Source organism: Rhinatrema bivittatum, chromosome 14 (assembly GCF_901001135.1).
Source record: "Rhinatrema bivittatum chromosome 14, aRhiBiv1.1, whole genome shotgun sequence".
Taxonomy (NCBI): Eukaryota; Metazoa; Chordata; class Amphibia; order Gymnophiona; family Rhinatrematidae; genus Rhinatrema; species Rhinatrema bivittatum.
In genome coordinates, this window is record NC_042628.1 from 76,875,598 (window position 1) to 76,893,931 (window position 18,334).

At 42.4% G+C, this 18,334-nt stretch overlaps 2 protein-coding genes across 4 annotated transcripts in view; one reads left to right on the top strand and one right to left on the bottom strand.

The window, feature by feature from the left end:
- Positions 1 to 5,015, top strand: part of NPHS1 (NPHS1 adhesion molecule, nephrin) — a 92,904-nt gene extending 87,889 nt beyond the window's left edge. For all 3 annotated transcript variants that reach the window (XM_029577184.1, XM_029577185.1, XM_029577186.1), the window contains 2 exons: positions 3,467 to 3,624; positions 4,201 to 5,015. In XM_029577184.1, coding sequence (XP_029433044.1) covers positions 3,467 to 3,624; positions 4,201 to 4,335 — 293 coding nt within the window. In that variant the 3' untranslated portion in view covers positions 4,336 to 5,015. The remainder of the gene's footprint in view (positions 1 to 3,466; positions 3,625 to 4,200) is intronic.
- Positions 5,016 to 9,466: 4,451 nt separating this feature from the next.
- Positions 9,467 to 18,334, bottom strand: part of NFKBID (NFKB inhibitor delta) — a 39,676-nt gene continuing 30,808 nt past the window's right edge. Inside the window, exon 11 of the mRNA XM_029576940.1 lies at positions 9,467 to 11,076. Within this exon, the coding sequence (XP_029432800.1) occupies positions 11,011 to 11,076 (66 nt within the window). The 3' untranslated portion in view covers positions 9,467 to 11,010. The remainder of the gene's footprint in view (positions 11,077 to 18,334) is intronic.

Consider the following 18,334-nt stretch of genomic DNA (forward strand, 5'->3'; position numbering starts at 1 on the left):
AAGCTCCGACAGAGCACGATCATGGGGATAATCCTTTTGAGGTTTGGCACAAGCCATCTTGAAACAACCCTGGTCAGGGAACTGGGGGTACAAAATCCTCACAATGAGGCGAGGATGGTCCACTCTTCTGTTTCAGCCATTGGAGGACATTTAATTCTCTTTTACAAGGAATGGGCTAAATTTACTACAGACCAGTGTGTCCAAAGTGGATTAAAAGTTGACTACGCATTAGAATTTGCCCAGCCAATACAAGAGACGTTTCCCCAAGCGGGTAGCTGTTCAGGGGATGGTGGACTGCTTGGGGTGTCTGGAAGCTATAATGCCATTTTCTCGAGAGGAGCAAAGAACAGGAAGGTATTCCATTTATTTTGTGGTTTCAAAAAAGGAGGGAACGTTTTGGTCGACTTTGGATTTAAGGACACTGAAGTTAAAGGGTCAGATTTGTTGCCTGTTAGGGCATTTGATACCCAGAATCTGGGATTATTTACAAGTCCTGGGCTCTATGGCATCAACTTTGGAGCTGGTGCCTTGGGCTTTTGCGCATATGCGGCCTCTTCAGAGAGCTCTTCTCTTCTGGTGGAATACATTAGGTGCTACCACTCAAGAAAGAGATCTAGACATCATAGTGGATAACACATTGAAATCGTCGGTTCAGTGTGCTGTGGCAGTCAAAAAAGCAAACAGAATGTTGGGAATTATTAGAAAGGGAATGGTGAATAAAACAGAAAATGCCATAATGCCTCTGTATCGCTCCATGGTGAGACCGCACCTTGAATACCGTATACAATTCTGGTTGCCGCATCTCAAAAAAGATATAATTGCGATGGAGAAGGTACAGAGAAGGGCAACCAAAATGATAAGGGGAATGGAACAGCTCCACTATGAGGAAAGACTAAAGAGGTTAGGACATTTCAGCTTGGAGAAGAGACGGCTGAGGGGGGATATGATAGAGGTATTTAAAATCATGAGAGGTCTAGAACGGGTAGATGTGAATTGGTTATTTACTCATAAGAACATAAGAAATTGCCATGCTGGGTCAGACCAAGGGTTCATCAAGCCCAGCATCCTGTTTCCAACAGAGGCCAAAACCAGGCCACAAGAACCTGGCAATTACCCAAACACTAAGAAGATCCCATGCTACTGATGCAATTAATAGCAGTGGCTATTCCCTAAGTAAAATTGATTAATAGCCATTAATGGACTTCTCCTCCAAGAACTTATCCAAACCTTTTTTGAACCCAGCTACACTAACTGCACTAACCACATCCTCTGGCAACAAATTCCAGAGCTTTATTGTGCGTTGAGTGAAAAAGAATTTTCTCCGATTAGTCTTAAATGTGCTACTTGCTAACTTCATGGAATGCCCCCTAGTCCTATTATTCGAAAGTGAAAATAACCGAGTCACATCTACTCGTTCAAGACCTCTCATGATCTTATAACTTTCAGATAATAGAAAGACTAGGGGTCACTCCATGAAGTTAGCATGTGGCATATATAAAACTAATTGGAGAAAGTTCTTTTTCACTCAGTGCGCAATTAAACTCTGGAATTTGTTGCCAGAGGATGTGGTTAGTGCAGTTAGTATAGCTGTGTTTAAAAAAGGATTGGATAAGTTCTTGGAGGAGAAGTCCATTACCTGCTATTAAATTCACTTAGAGAATTGCCACTGCCATTAGCAATGGTAACATGGAATAGACTTAGTTTTTGGGTACTTGCCAGGTTCTTATGGCCTGGATTGGCCACTGTTGGAAACAGGATGCTGGGCTTGATGGACCCTTGGTCTGACAGTATGGCATTTTCTTATGCTCTTATGTTCTTATGTAGATAGGGTGGATTGTCTTTGTCTTGCAGCTTGGCTTTTGAGAGGAGACAATTGAACTTGAAAGGGAGGTGTTAATTGCTATGTTACTTCAGGCTAGAAGGCCATCCACTTCTTTGGCTTATGTCCAAGTGTGGAAGGTGTTTGAATTGTAATGTGTGGAGGAAAGTGTTGAGCCTTTGAAGATGGAGGTTTCTCACATCTTGGCCTTTTTGCAAAAGGGTCTGGCCAAGGAGTACAGGTAGTAGTCTTAAGTTGCCTTTGAGGTAAACTTCAAGGAAGGCCACTAGCTTCACACCCAGACATCACTCACTTTTTGAAAGGGGCAAAGCATTTGTGGCTTCTGGTCTATAGGATGTGACTAGCCTGGAACCTTAATTTGGTTCTGCGAGGGCTGGGTGGACCACTCTTTGAGCCTTTGCGTCAGGCTTCTTTGAAGGATATTACACTGAAGACAGTTTTCTTGGTTGCGATTTGTTCGGCCAGATGGATTTCGGAGCTTCAGGCTTTGTTGTGTAGAAATCCTTTCCTGTGAATCAAGAATGACAGGGTCTCCTTTATATACAGTCCCATCCTTTTTGCTGAAGGTCATCTCCTCCTTTCATCTTAAGCCAAGCAGTAGAACTTCACACCATTCGACATTTGATGGCGGAGACACCAAATGCGAAAGAGCTGCATTTATTGGATGTTTGTTGAACTCTGTTGCATTATCTTAAGGTCACTAACAGTTTTCAGCATTTGGATCACTTATTTGTCTTCTTTAGTGGGGCAAAGAAGAGTGCAAAGGCCTCTAAGGGCCTCAGTGACGCATCTGCTAAAGAAGACTAAAGGTCGGACTATTCCGGGAGGACTGTGTTCGCATTCTACTAGGGTGCAAGCGTCGGCTAATATCTCCACAGGAAATTTGTTGTGCAGTGACATGGTCTTACTTTTACCAAACATACCGATTGGATGTTCGGGCACCTGAAGAGACTTCCTTTGGTAAAGGTGTGTTGCAAGCTGGTCATTTGGGATCTCACGCAGTGTAGGGGGGGCTTAGGTACATCCCACTTGTCTGGACTGATCTGGGGTATATACAGGAAAGGATAATTGGTTCTTACCTGCTAATTTTCATTTCTGGAATACCACAGAGGCCCATCCCTTTTAACTTTGAAAGCCCTGTATTGCTGCTGGTTGTATATAGTGCAGAAGGGGTTATAGTTTTAGGTTTCAGGTTCCTTTGTTAGGGGTAAGGGCTCCAGTTCAGGAGTTCCAATCTTTTGTTTCCCTGCTTGCCTTGTAAGAGGAGGTAAATTAAAGTTGGCAGGGGTTCATCTTGGCCTGTGTACAGGTCAATACTGAAGGACTGCAGGTGACACTCTCAGTTATGAACAGTGTCTGAAAAGTGTTTATATTCCTCCATCTGATAGTAGGGATGCAAAACCCACTTGTCTGGACTGATCTGTGCTATTCCAGGAAAGAAACTTAGCAGGTAAGAAACAATTTTCCTTTCTTATCCTGAAAATTCTGAATTGTTTCTTAAACAAGTATTTGTCCTTCTCTTGCACACATCACATGCAACTAGTTAATTACTGACTGTTTTTCCATAAGCTCTTTTTCCACATGTCACTAGTTTTACAGTTCTTTCTCCTTTCTTTGCTGTTGTAGGCAGCAGGATCCAGTCGTCCGGCTCTGACCCACTAGACCTGCATGAGTATGAAGAAGTGAGAGATCATTCTATCTATGAAGAGGTTGGCGGCGCTTACCCAGAATCCTTCGCTTCCATGTATACTGCCAGAGCCGACTGGCCAAATGAGAACATCTTGGTGAGAGAAACTCTAAAACCTCTGCCCCCCCCTATTTCTCTCTAGCATCTGCTGCAAGGGCTTCCTTCTGGGTCTAGAGCACAAACTCCAATGTCCCCTGCTAGAAAGTAAAACTGAGACTAGTCTTGGGTAAGCCAAGGCAAGCTTGAGTTAAGGTCCCAGCAGAAGGCAATCCACAAAAAAGCCCTGAGCCCCACAGGTCTCAGGCAGAATGTTTAACTTCCTGTGTGAAGTTTCTCGCTCTGACTCGGACTTCCTTCTGGGGGAGAGAGAAAGTCTGACCTCTTGTGGTTGCCAAGTAAATTACAGTTAGCAGTGATGGACTATGTAATTTGCAATGCCTGTCAAGCTGACAGCTGGAGTTTCCAAGATGCTCCTTGTTGAAAGAGAGGGGCTGGTTTTACCTCAGCTGCATCTGTGGGCTTGTTTGTCCTGTTTTCCAGGAAGAAATTAGAATTGAAAGACCAGAGTTTGCCATGTGCATACAATTAGGACTGGCTCGGCCTGCTAGCATCCCCTACTGACAGCAGCCAATAAGGTCAAACAGTTTTTATTGTATTTTCCCCTCCTTATCAGGGAGCCTATCACAGGCAAGGAAAGGCCCCGGCTGACTTCGAGGAACCAATAAGACATTACAGCGATGTGGCTGAGCTCTCGCCCTCAGGCTGGGATTATGAGGTGCCCCTCGAGATGAGAGGCGAGCTGGTGTAAGGCGAAAGATGGAAGGACTTATCATAACAAGAATAATTACCTGGAACTGTAGAGTGCCTTTCTTCCAAACCGGAACCCCAAAGTGCTTTAAAGCTCAGTTCTGCCAAGACATGTATGCAGCCATCTCTGGGCTGCAAAGCCTGGCAACACAGTTCTGGCTCCGGGATTGAAGGAAACTTCCACAAGAAAGGGGAGAAAGGAGACAAATGATTATTATCATCTCAATTACAGTTTAGTAAACCAAGGTACAGGGAGGAGTGTGAATAGTCAGAGGTAGGATTTGAACTCTCATCCTAGGAGTGCTTTAGCCACTAAGTCCCCAGTTGTCTCCTAACAGTGTGTTCCAATAATGGGTTAATTATTAGAGGTTCTAACTGTGAGAGAGGCCAGGCTGCGGGAGACAAGAAAACGTGCTATCTCTGTGATTGGCCCTTCTATGTGGAACAATCTTCCGGATGAGATTAGAAATATGACCGATTTTTACATTTTTTAGGAAACATCTTAAACAGTTTTATTCCAAAGAAGCTTTTAAATAATTGATTTTAAGAGTTTATTTAGCTTGCGTTTGTTGTTGATTTAGTTGTTTATGATGTATTGATGTGTATTGTAACCCACCTAGCATGACACGTTCTTATAGATGGGATATAAGTTTATAAAATAAATAATACTAGACTAAGAAATGCATTGTCTCCTATTCTTTTAATGACCACAGATTATATATCTAAACTGTTTTTGCGACGTTCTCGGGAAAACCCACAGCAAATACTGGAAACAAAGCAACATGCAACCTAATGGTTAAATGTTCACACAAAGCTGAACTCAGGTGCATTACTGCTATAGTCAAAGCTGCTACTGACCGTAGCCAAAAAGAAAGCTAGCGCAAGGACCAGTGAAAGAAGAGCAAGGCTAGTGATAGCTGATTCTGGCTTGGCTCTTGGGTGCAGAAATGTAGGGGAGGAGTGAGTGGGAATACCCCTTTGGAAGAAGGGCTGTAACTATTATCCCAGTTACCTCCCCTTCCAGAGGATAGAAGACAGGAGCATTTTTCATAGAATAATCTTAAGGACAAGGGGTTAGGATATAAAGTTGGAGGCTGAAGGGAAATGGGAGCAAATATTTCTTTACAGAGAGGGTCGCAGATGCCTGGAAGGTCCTCCTAGTGGAGTTGGCCGGTTCCAAACCCGGGAAAGGATCTCAGGACAGGTACAGAGAGAGTAATGCTAAGGGGAAGGGAGTGAGATGAGCAGACTCTCCAGACAGGTGCTTACCTGCCATAGGCTCAGTTTAAGGTTGTGACAAATAGCTACTTTGGAAGTCCAGGAGATGAGAAATCTCACTGTTGAAAGCTGGAGCTGAAGCCGTGCAGGAGGCTTGAGTAGCAGTGAACCTTACTTTTACAAATGAAACATCCACAGGTCAGAAAGTAGTACTAAATGAATTAAGAGAGTGTGAGTCCTGAAAACTAGGCCCAGATTTATCTGTTGGTCCAGATAAAATGACCTTTCTGCTGCCTTCTGGCTGTACGTATTTAAGGGGCAGGCACTCATGTAATCCGCACCAAAAAGCCCAACTGGTCTGAACAGCACTAGATGGCGCTCCGGTTGCACCTTTCCAGCTGAAGCATCAGCCTCTCTTTCAGGGCACTGGACTTTGCAGATGATGAGAGGTTGAGGTGTGTGTTTATGTGTGTGTGTGTGTATATATAGATATATATATATTTTTTAAGAAATGAAGAGTGAGCTATAAGTTGTTTGTAGCTGCTTAAACTGTGTTAAAATTCTCCTTTTAAGAAATATTTCACAGGTTCCACTGAAAGCCACGGTCCTTCATCATAGCCTTAACTAAAAGTCAGAGTCACTGTTTTGGCTCCTACTCCCTCCACTGAAAGGGTTTTTTGCAGGTGTCAAACTGTATCCGGAATGTAAGCGGGTGGTGGGCACTTGGGATAGACGTTCAGCAGAGGATATCGGAGCCATGTCCACCACATCGCAGAGCAGCCAGAATGTAAGAGGGTGATGGGCATCTGGGACAGATGTCCAGAGGAAGATATCTGAGGCATGTCCACCACTGACAAATATAAGCTGAGCCTATAGCTTCCTTCAGCCAATGTGCAATAGTTGCTTTTCTTGTCTTATACTCTCTTCTTGGACCACTCCAAAGCACAAAAAGATGATCCAACATCCTGAAACTATTGGTGACCTTGAGATATCTCAACAACACCCGTCACACACCCAATAGCTGAAGTTCCCTCGTGTGAGGCTCGGATGCATCCAAATTAGGAAAAGCCGGAAGCTCCACCTTTTGACTCAGATGTGACGCCAAAATCACCTTCAGAAGAAAAGAAGGCACTGTGCGCAATGAAATCCCAGAGTCCGAAATCTGTAGGAAAAGATCTCTACATGATAATGCCTGAAGTTCTGAAATCCTTCTGGCCGAAAAATTGCCACCAGAAAAACTGCCTCAAGGGTTCAGTCCTTTGTCACCCTCTTCATCGGATCAAACGGAACTGTCCATATCCCTCTTAGAACCAAATTAAGATTCCAGGAAGGGCATAGCTTCCGCACTAGGGGCTGCAAATGTTTTGCTTCCCGAAGAAAGCGAGCCACATCTGGATGTGCGGCCAGGGCAACGCCCTGCACTTTGCCCCAAAGTCAATCCAAAGCTGCCATTTGCACTGTAAAGGAGTTAAAGGCTAGTCCTTTAACCAACCCTTTCTGTAGAAAAGTAAGAATATGTGCAATGAAGGATGAGTAGGCTTCACTCCCTGATCAGTACCCCAGGACTCAAAAATCCTCCAAATCCTCACATAGGCTAAGGAAGCGGATGGTGGTGATGACATCCTCAGAATACCCCTTTCATCTCAGATGCTGCCTTTCAAAAGCCAAACCATGAGACAGAAGTGAGCCACGTGAAGTGAGCCAATCCGTATCGAGGGATACAGATTGGGCCTCACGTGCGGGATCTTTTCTCACTAAACTATCACCTCCTAGTAAAAACAGTGGAGAAAGATCCACTTAGGTGGGACAGAGAACATTTTTCCTGGCTAGGACGTATTGCCATTATCGAAATGAACATTTTACCCTGTTTCTTGTATCTGTTCATTACTTTGCCGGTCTTTATTTCTTCTGCCATCCTTCGATCCTGGCAAAAGAAGGTCTCCCGTCTTCTTATGTATCAACCCAGGGTTGTTATTTGGAAGAGGGTTGAATAAGGGTTTTTATTGCATCCTGCAATAAAAACCGTTAATTAAAAAAAAAAAAAAGTTAACCAGCTATCTGTTGGAATGGGGGCAAGGCCAAATTATAGGAAAATATTAGCCTGGAGAATTTTTCAAAACCAGCCCATGGAATTACCTGGTTGGCACCTTCATGCACTTTCTGTGCTGCAACAGTGCCCAAAAGCTGAACTTTGAGAGGTACATCATGTGACCTGGAGCCTGGCACAACTGAGCCAAAGTATCTCCAATATAAATTTCATGTTTTTCCTAAATAACTAATTAGAACACATCCTAGATCAGGGGTGAGCAAACTGAGCTGCAGTCCCTCTTTCATCCATTCAGTTGGATGGTTGGCCTCCTCCCCGAGTTTGATTAAATCTCTTAGCTATATATATATCTGCTGGATTCTAGGCCTTGTGTTAAAATCTTACTAATCAATTAGTTTTTTAACCAGCTGTCAACCAATGAGGCAACAACACTGCCAACTAGTGGCTGAGACCCAGACACCCAGTCTGAGCCATGAACACGTTCTCTGACACACTGATGTTATGCTGCTGCTGCTCATGTGCTCACTCAGCAAGCTACTTCCCACCTCAGCACTGCTGCACCATTATGTCAAGTTCTTGCCTGCTGCTAGCCTGTCCCTTGCATGCAGCAGCCCCCTCTGCAGGGGGTCTCACTGGCTCCACAGCCAGCTGCCCTTCTCAGAACTCGGCCCAGCCGCCACAGACAGAAGCCTCACACAGGACTTTCCTCCCACTCACCTCTTCCCTTTCTGTGTCTGCACTTCAATGGCGCCCCTCACATCTCTTCCACCCCCCCCCCCCCCCCCAGCACATTCCCATTGGCTTCCACTCTAAGAATTGCTGCTGCAGGGCCTGGTGCTGGTCACAGTGGCTTCGCAGACATGGGGGCTGTTAGGATCAACACCAGCCACATGATTGACCGATAGGCCCATCTGCCCCCATATGAGGGCATTCTGGGAAGGAGCCATTTGTGTAGCTAACTAGGCTGGATAAACACTTACATTCAGTATTATCCGGCTTAGGGGGTCATTTACTAAACCTTTTTTCCAAAGACACAGAATGGGAGGAAATCTTTGATTAGCCTGATGAATGTGAAACTCTTCTATGGCTGCACAAGTTAGCCAGATAAAGCTTTCCAGCCGAGAATAGTCAGTGGCATGGTCACACCGCTGAATATGTGAGCCCAGTTAGCCAGAAAGTTCATTTGGTTAACTGGTGCAGCTGAATATCAGCCTCACAGGTAGGGAAATGGCCAGAGATTAAGCAGGGTGGCAGTACAATACGGTGCTAAGTATCGGATCTTTTTTCACAGCCATGACTGATTTTCTTGGCAAAATATTGCAGTAATTTGCCATTTGCTTTCTTCAGCTCACAGCATCATCTTTCCATATGATCTGCCCTCCAAATTACTAGCCAGGCCTGCGCCTGTATGGTTGCCAAGATTTGACAGGTTTTGTCTTACTCAAGAGGGTGGTGCTAGGGTGACCATACATGGGTGTGTTTGGGTGTCTGCTTCAGGGGGAACTAAGGGAAAGGGAGATTGCATGGGGAAGGGGCGACCAATTCAGCACCTGTAGCACTTAGGGAGCTCCTGCCCCCCTGCCATGTCCCCTTCAGCTCTACCTCTGGAGGACCTAGTGTTCCTTATCTTATCTGTTTTAATGCAGCGTCTCATCACTGAGAGACCCACGCTCCATGCCAAACACCAAGGAATCCTCTTCTTGGGTCGGTGAATGGATATCTGTGTCTTGTCCCTCATCCCAACGTTCAGAATCATCCAAGCTCCAGAACCCATCACCAACCCAAACCTCAGTTTAGTGCAAGTTTATTTAAAGAATTGTTTTTAATATTTATATTTTGAACAAGACATTTATTTAGCTTCATCGCACTGGCCTACAAAATATCTCAGACAGCGAGGGTTACAGATCAAAGAAGAGGACAACATTCAAGTGTAACGCCTTGATTTAAATTCAATTGGTACTGGGATTAGTTTTACCCTGAGCTACAATCTATCTTGCTTGCAACAAACTCGACCGTATGGACTGTTCAGCAGGTGTGTGTATAATGTTAGAGCAAGACCCCTGGCTTATTCTGCTAACATCCCTGGCGGCAGGGCAGCTGTGCCGGCATTGGTTTCATCAGACACTGTGACAGCTGCTGTGCTACCGCTGGTTGGGCAGAGCCGGGATGCAAATAACCTCTTGTGGGCTGCACCATCTCCGTGCTTTAGAGCACATCATGAGAGAGCTGCTCCCTGTTACATGGGTGATATCTGAAGATGGGTATGTAGCAGTCACACAGCTGCTGCAAGCTCATTTGGCGAGGGCCATCCATGGGATGGAGGACATGGGGACCTCAGGGGGAGTCTGAGGCACCCACAGAATCAATGTGATTCATTCCCTTGTAGAGAAACAATGCTAAAACCATAAAGCAATAATGTGCTCCCAGGCTCTCATTTCACAGAAATGATAAATCCGTCTGCCGACAGAGAGGACTCCTTAGGGGTGATTTCACAGAAAACAGATAATGCAGCGTGTGGGAGTGTCCGAGGGGTGGAACACGCAAGGCACAGCTCCACAGTTCTACTAGACAAAAGTGCTTGGCCATGGACATACAATCAGATAATATATTTCCTGTACCGTGGCATCGCTTCTCATCCTCTTTGGGGTGCTTGCCTGAGAACGTTTTATAACTCCACCCATGGTGGTGACCTTGGCGCACACCTTGTACACACAAAATTTATCAAGGATTTATCAAGCATAAATTTGCTTTGAAATCATCGGGTAATTGGCCGGCTACTCACACACATTCCCTTGTGTAAGGTTATACCTGCTCCAAGTGAGGCTGAACTGGCACAGGGTAACTTAGGCGCAGATTTTTTAAAAATTTTAAAGTGGTAACTCCTTCTGCCAGTGCGTGAAAGCGGATGCAGGAAACCGGCGTATGCCAGCATTTTACATGCACTGAGCCTGGACCACGTTTTAGAACAGCCGTTTACAGCATAACACAGAGTTTTCTGCTTGTAAATAGCTTTGAACATGACCCCTAAATCCTATGGTGGATGTTCTCACAAAATGGCAAAGCACCAGTGCCTGGTGAAAAGCAAAGCTGCCCTATTTTTTGCCATCTGTCACTGTACTGGTCACTGGTGGGGCAGGGAGGGTTTGTCAGTGGTCAAGTGGCTTGTCGTGTAACTCACACAATGCTAATTATGCATTTTCAGTTGCATTTGATTCAAAAAACCTATTGTTAATAGTTCCCAAGAACACAGAATAAATTAGCTGAGTATAACCTTAAATAACATGAAACGTACAGAAGCGAATGTTTGCTAAAAACAAAGCATAAAGGTTCCATTGTAGGAGGTACGATATCCTTCCGCTGGTGGAAGCAGTGTACTTGGGACTAGAAAAGTAGTCCGGGTCTGTTACATTCCTATAAGGAGACGGATGGGTTTTGGGAGGAAGACATCGCACGACCCCTTTTCAACAAGGGTTTAATCTGTAAAAAAAAACAAACAAGAGACAATCTATTAGAGGAAATAAATTCTAAAAATTGAGTTAATAAAAAAGGTGGAAGGGTCTTGGTGTGCTTGTCCATGTCTGTGTTAGTGTGACTAAATGCGTATCCATGTGTTTCAGTGAGGGTGCGCTAGTGCAGAGTCTCCTGAGAAGAAGCAGGTATGGAACTATAGGAACAATAAATGACGGCAAATAAAGACCTAAATGGTTCATCCAGTCTGCCCAGCAAGCTCTTAAGGACAGTAACGTCCGCTCCGTGCAGGTTCTCCCAAGCAGAAATGTTACACCTAAAGTTACCACTGGTTACCCTATTATTCTTTCCATCCCTATCCTCTGTGTTTAGCCTATGCCCCTTTTGGATTCCAGTATCTTGCTTGTCTTCACCATCTCTTCCGGGAGGGCATTCCCTGCCTCCACCCTCTCCATGAAGAAATATTTTCTGACACTGCTCCTGAGTCTATCCATGACGTCTAATCCTGATAGGAAACTCCATTGGAAAAAGTTTGATTCTTGTGCACCATTTTTACCTTTTAAGATATTTAAAAAGCTGTATACTATCTCTCCTGTCTCTCCACTGGCCCATGCTGTACATATTTAGGTTCTGCAGTCCCTTCTCATAAGTCTAGTGATGTAGACCCCCACACCATTTTGGTTACCTTTCTCTGGACCGCTTCCATCCTATCTTTTTCTTATTGGTTATTCCTCTCTCTATATAGCCCAGCATCCCTCTGGTCACATTGCTTCGCTATAGTCAGCTCTTCAGACACAGTCACCCACTGATCTCTCTGTGCAGATCAGTCCTTCACCCCCATCACACAGAACTTCTCTGGACTGCTACACCCCAAGTGCCTGACTCTGCACTTCTTGGCAATGAATCCCAGCTGCCAAACCTTCAACCACTCCTCAAGCTTTCTTAGATCACTTCTCATTTTCTCTGATCCTTCAAGTGTGTCCACTCATTTGCAGATCTTAGTGTCATCCACAAAAAGACAAACTTTTCTTTCAAACCCCTCTGAAATATCACTCACAAAGATACTGAACAGAACAGGTTGCAGAACTGATCCTTCAGGCACTCCACCTATCACCAATCTCTTCAATTTACCACTACTCACTGTCCTCTTATCAATCAGCCAATCTGTAATCCATTCCACACCATGCGACCCACTCCCAGGCTTCTCATTGTATCCATGAGCCTCCTATGCAGGACTGTATCAAACACTTTGCTAAAATTCAAGTAAGTCACATCGAGTGTTCTTTCTTGATCTAATTCAGTAATCACCCAATCAAAAAAAATCCCTTAGGTTTGTTTGACACAACCTTCCTCTGGTGAATCTGTGTTGCCTCAGATCCTGCAACCCAGCAGATTGTAGATAGGTCACTCTACTTTCCTTCAGCCGAGCCTCCATTAATTTTCCCAGCACCAAGGTGAGGATAACCGGCCTGTAGCTTCCAGCCTCACTTTTGTGAAACATGACCACCACTTCCCTTCATCAGTCTTGCATCACCATTCCTGTCTCCAAGGACCTACAGAACAGGTCCTTCAGTGGACTTGCCAGCACCTTTCTTAGCTCCTTTAGTATCCTAGGATGTAATTTGTATGGCCCTATGGCCTTATCTACCTTGTTTTGCTAGTACCACTCAACCAGTCTTCTGTAAACAGGGTGGTATCGACCCCACCCCATGCTCTTGCCAACCAGCAGTGTCCTCTAGAAAGATCTTCCTGAATGAACTGAAGCATTTAATAATATTGCTTTTTCCTCATCTTTCTTCACATTGCTCCTTGTCTCCTTTTAATCTTATAATCCCACCTCCGGCCTTCCTTTTTTCTCTGATATTTCTGAAAAATGTTTTCTCATAAGTACATAAGATTTGCAATACTGGGTCAGGCCAAAAGGTTCACTAAGCTCAGTATCCTGTTTCCAGCAGTGGCCAATCCAGGTCACAAGTATCTGGGGTCACAAGAATCCCAAGGGGTAGGCAGATTCTATGTTACTTATCACAAGAATAAGAAGTGGATTTCTGCAATTTCACCTTAATAATGGTTTATGGACTTTTCTTCCAGGAAACTTGTCCAAAACCTTTTTAAATACAGGTATACTAATAGCTTTCACCACATCCTCTGGCAATGAATTCCAGAGCTTAATTATGCATTGAATAAAAAAATATTTTCACTTATTAGTTTTAAATGTATTTAGTCATTTCATTGTGCCCTCCTAGTCTTTGAACTCTTTGAAAGAGCAAACAACTGATTGTTTACTCGTTCCACTTCACTCATTATTTTATAGACCTCTATCATATTTCCCTTCAGTCGTCACTTCTCCAAGCTGAAAAATCCTAACCTCTTTAGCCTTTCTTCATAAGGTAATTGTTCCATCCCTTTTATCATTCTGATTACTCTTCTCTGTACATTTTCTAATTCTGCTACATCATTTTTGAGATGTGGTGACCAGAAGTGCACACAGTGCTCAAGATAAGGTCGCACCATGGAGTGATACAGAGGCTTCATGATATTATCAGTTTTATTCTCCAATCCTTTCCTAATAATCCCCAGCATTCTGTTTGTGTATGATATATGAACACAAGATGAGGATGCACCATGGAGTGATACAGAGACATTATGATATTCTCTGTTTTATTCTCCATTCCTTTCCTAATAATCCCCAGCATTCTGTTTGTGTATGATATATGAACACAAGATGAGGATGCACCATGGAGTGATACAGAGACATTATGATATTCTCTGTTTTATTCTCCATTCCTTTCCTAATAATCCCCAGCATTCTGTTTGTGTATGATATATGAACACAAGATGAGGATGCACCATGGAGTGATACAGAGGCATTATGATATTCTCTGTTTTATTCTCCATTCCTTTCCTAATAATCCCCAGCATTCTGTTTGTGTATGATATATGAACACAAGATGAGGATGCACCATGGAGTGATACAGAGACATTATGATATTCTCTGTTTTATTCTCCATTCCTTTCCTAATAATCCCCAGCATTCTGTTTGCGTATGATATATGAACACAAGATGAGGATGCACCATGGAGTGATACAGAGGCATTATGATATTCTCTGTTTTATTCTCCATTCCTTTCCTAATAATCCCCAGCATTCTGTTTGTGTATGATATATGAACACAAGATGAGGATGCACCATGGAGCGATACAGAGAAATTATGATATTCTCTGTTTTATTCTCCATTCCTTTCCTAATAATCCCCAGCATTCTGTTTGTGTATGATATATGAACACAAGATGAGGATGCACCATGGAGTGATACAGAGACATTATGATATTCTCTGTTTTATTCTCCATTCCTTTCCTAATAATCCCCAGCATTCTGTTTGCGTATGATATATGAACACAAGATGAGGATGCACCATGGAGTGATACAGAGGCATTATGATATTCTCTGTTTTATTCTCCATTCCTTTCCTAATAATCCCCAGCATTCTGTCTGTGTATGATATATGAACACAAGATGAGGATGCACCATGGAGTGATACAGAGACATTATGATATTCTCTGTTTTATTCTCCATTCCTTTCCTAATAATCCCCAGCATTCTGTTTGTGTATGATATATGAACACAAGATGAGGATGCACCATGGAGTGATACAGAGACATTATGATATTCTCTGTTTTATTCTCCATTCCTTCCCTAATAATCCCCAGCATTCTGTTTGTGTATGATATATGAACACAAGATGAGGATGCACCATGGATTGATACAGAGACATTATGATATTCTCTGTTTTATTCTCCATTCCTTTCCTAATAATCCCCAGCATTCTGTCTGTGTATGATATATGAACACAAGATGAGGCTGCACCATGGAGTGATACAGAGGCATTATGATATTCTCTGTTTTATTCTCCATTCCTTTCCTAATAATCCCCAGCATTCTTTTTGTGTATGATATATGAACACAAGATGAGGATGCACCATGGAGTGATACAGAGACATTATGATATTCTCTGTTTTATTCTCCATTCCTTTCCTAATAATCCCCAGCATTCTTTTTGTGTATGATATATGAACACAAGATGAGGATGCACCATGGAGTGATACAGAGACATTATGATATTCTCTGTTTTATTCTCCATTCCTTTCCTAATAATCCCCAGCATTCTGTTTGTGTATGATATATGAACACAAGATGAGGATGCACCATGGAGTGATACAGAGACATTATGATATTCTCTGTTTTATTCTCCATTCCTTTCCTAATAATCCCCAGCATTCTTTTTGTGTATGATATATGAACACAAGATGAGGATGCACCATGGAGTGATACAGAGACATTATGATATTCTCTGTTTTATTCTCCATTCCTTTCCTAATAATCGCCAGCATTCTGTTTGTGTATGATATATGAACACAAGATGAGGATGCACCATGGAGTGATACAGAGCCATTATGATATTCTCTGTTTTATTCTCCATTCCTTTCCTAATAATCCCCAGCATTCTGTGTGTGTATGATATATGAACACAAGATGAGGATGCACCATGGAGCGATACAGAGGCATTATGATATTCTCTGTTTTATTCTCCATTCCTTTCCTAATAATCCCCAGCATTCTGTTTGTGTATGATATATGAACACAAGATGAGGATGCACCATGGAGCGATACAGAGACATTATGATATTCTCTGTTTTATTCTCCAGTCCTTTCCTAATAATCCCCAGCATTCTGTTTGTGTATGATATATGAACACAAGATGAGGATGCACCATGGAGTGATACAGAGACATTATGATATTCTCTGTTTTATTCTCCATTCCTTTCCTAATAATCCCCAGCATTCTGTTTGTGTATGATATATGAACACAAGATGAGGATGCACCATGGAGCGATACAGAGACATTATGATATTCTCTGTTTTATTCTCCAGTCCTTTCCTAATAATCCCCAGCATTCTGTTTGTGTATGATATATGAACACAAGATGAGGATGCACCATGGAGTGATACAGAGACATTATGATACTCTCTGTTTTATTCTCCATTCCTTTCCTAATAATCCCCAGCATTCTGTTTGTGTATGATATATGAACACAAGATGAGGATGCACCATGGAGTGATACAGAGACATTATGATATTCTCTGTTTTATTCTCCATTCCTTTCCTAATAATCCCCAGCATTCTGTTTGTGTATGATATATGAACACAAGATGAGGATGCACCATGGAGTGATACAGAGGCATTATGATATTCTCTGTTTATTCTCCATTCCTTTCCTAATAATCCCCAGCATTCTGTTTGTGTATGATATATGAACACAAGATGAGGATGCACCATGGAGTGATACAGAGGCATTAGGATATTCTCTGTTTTATTCTCCGGTCCTTTCCTAATAATCCCCAGCATTCTGTTTGTGTATGATATATGAACACAAGATGAGGATGCACCATGGAGTGATACAGAGACATTATGATATTCTCTGTTTTATTCTCCATTCCTTTCCTAATAATCCCCAGCATTCTTTTTGTGTATGATATATGAACACAAGATGAGGATGCACCATGGAGTGATACAGAGACATTATGATATTCTCTGTTTTATTCTCCATTCCTTTCCTAATAATCCCCAGCATTCTGTTTGTGTATGATATATGAACACAAGATGAGGATGCACCATGGAGTGATACAGAGCCATTATGATATTCTCTGTTTTATTCTCCATTCCTTTCCTAATAATCCCCAGCATTCTGTGTGTGTATGATATATGAACACAAGATGAGGATGCACCATGGAGCGATACAGAGGCATTATGATATTCTCTGTTTTATTCTCCATTCCTTTCCTAATAATCCCCAGCATTCTGTTTGTGTATGATATATGAACACAAGATGAGGATGCACCATGGAGCGATACAGAGACATTATGATATTCTCTGTTTTATTCTCCAGTCCTTTCCTAATAATCCCCAGCATTCTGTTTGTGTATGATATATGAACACAAGATGAGGATGCACCATGGAGCGATACAGAGACATTATGATATTCTCTGTTTTATTCTCCAGTCCTTTCCTAATAATCCCCAGCATTCTGTTTGTGTATGATATATGAACACAAGATGAGGATGCACCATGGAGTGATACAGAGACATTATGATACTCTCTGTTTTATTCTCCATTCCTTTCCTAATAATCCCCAGCATTCTGTTTGTGTATGATATATGAACACAAGATGAGGATGCACCATGGAGTGATACAGAGACATTATGATATTCTCTGTTTTATTCTCCATTCCTTTCCTAATAATCCCCAGCATTCTGTTTGTGTATGATATATGAACACAAGATGAGGATGCACCATGGAGTGATACAGAGGCATTATGATATTCTCTGTTTATTCTCCATTCCTTTCCTAATAATCCCCAGCATTCTGTTTGTGTATGATATATGAACACAAGATGAGGATGCACCATGGAGCGATACAGAGACATTATGATATTCTCTGTTTTATTCTCCATTCCTTTCCTAATAATCCCCAGCATTCTTTTTGTGTATGATATATGAACACAAGATGAGGATGCACCATGGAGTGATACAGAGACATTATGATATTCTCTGTTTTATTCTCCATTCCTTTCCTAATAATCGCCAGCATTCTGTTTGTGTATGATATATGAACACAAGATGAGGATGCACCATGGAGTGATACAGAGCCATTATGATATTCTCTGTTTTATTCTCCATTCCTTTCCTAATAATCCCCAGCATTCTGTGTGTGTATGATATATGAACACAAGATGAGGATGCACCATGGAGCGATACAGAGGCATTATGATATTCTCTGTTTTATTCTCCATTCCTTTCCTAATAATCCCCAGCATTCTGTTTGTGTATGATATATGAACACAAGATGAGGATGCACCATGGAGCGATACAGAGACATTATGATATTCTCTGTTTTATTCTCCAGTCCTTTCCTAATAATCCCCAGCATTCTGTTTGTGTATGATATATGAACACAAGATGAGGATGCACCATGGAGTGATACAGAGACATTATGATATTCTCTGTTTTATTCTCCATTCCTTTCCTAATAATCCCCAGCATTCTGTTTGTGTATGATATATGAACACAAGATGAGGATGCACCATGGAGCGATACAGAGACATTATGATATTCTCTGTTTTATTCTCCAGTCCTTTCCTAATAATCCCCAGCATTCTGTTTGTGTATGATATATGAACACAAGATGAGGATGCACCATGGAGTGATA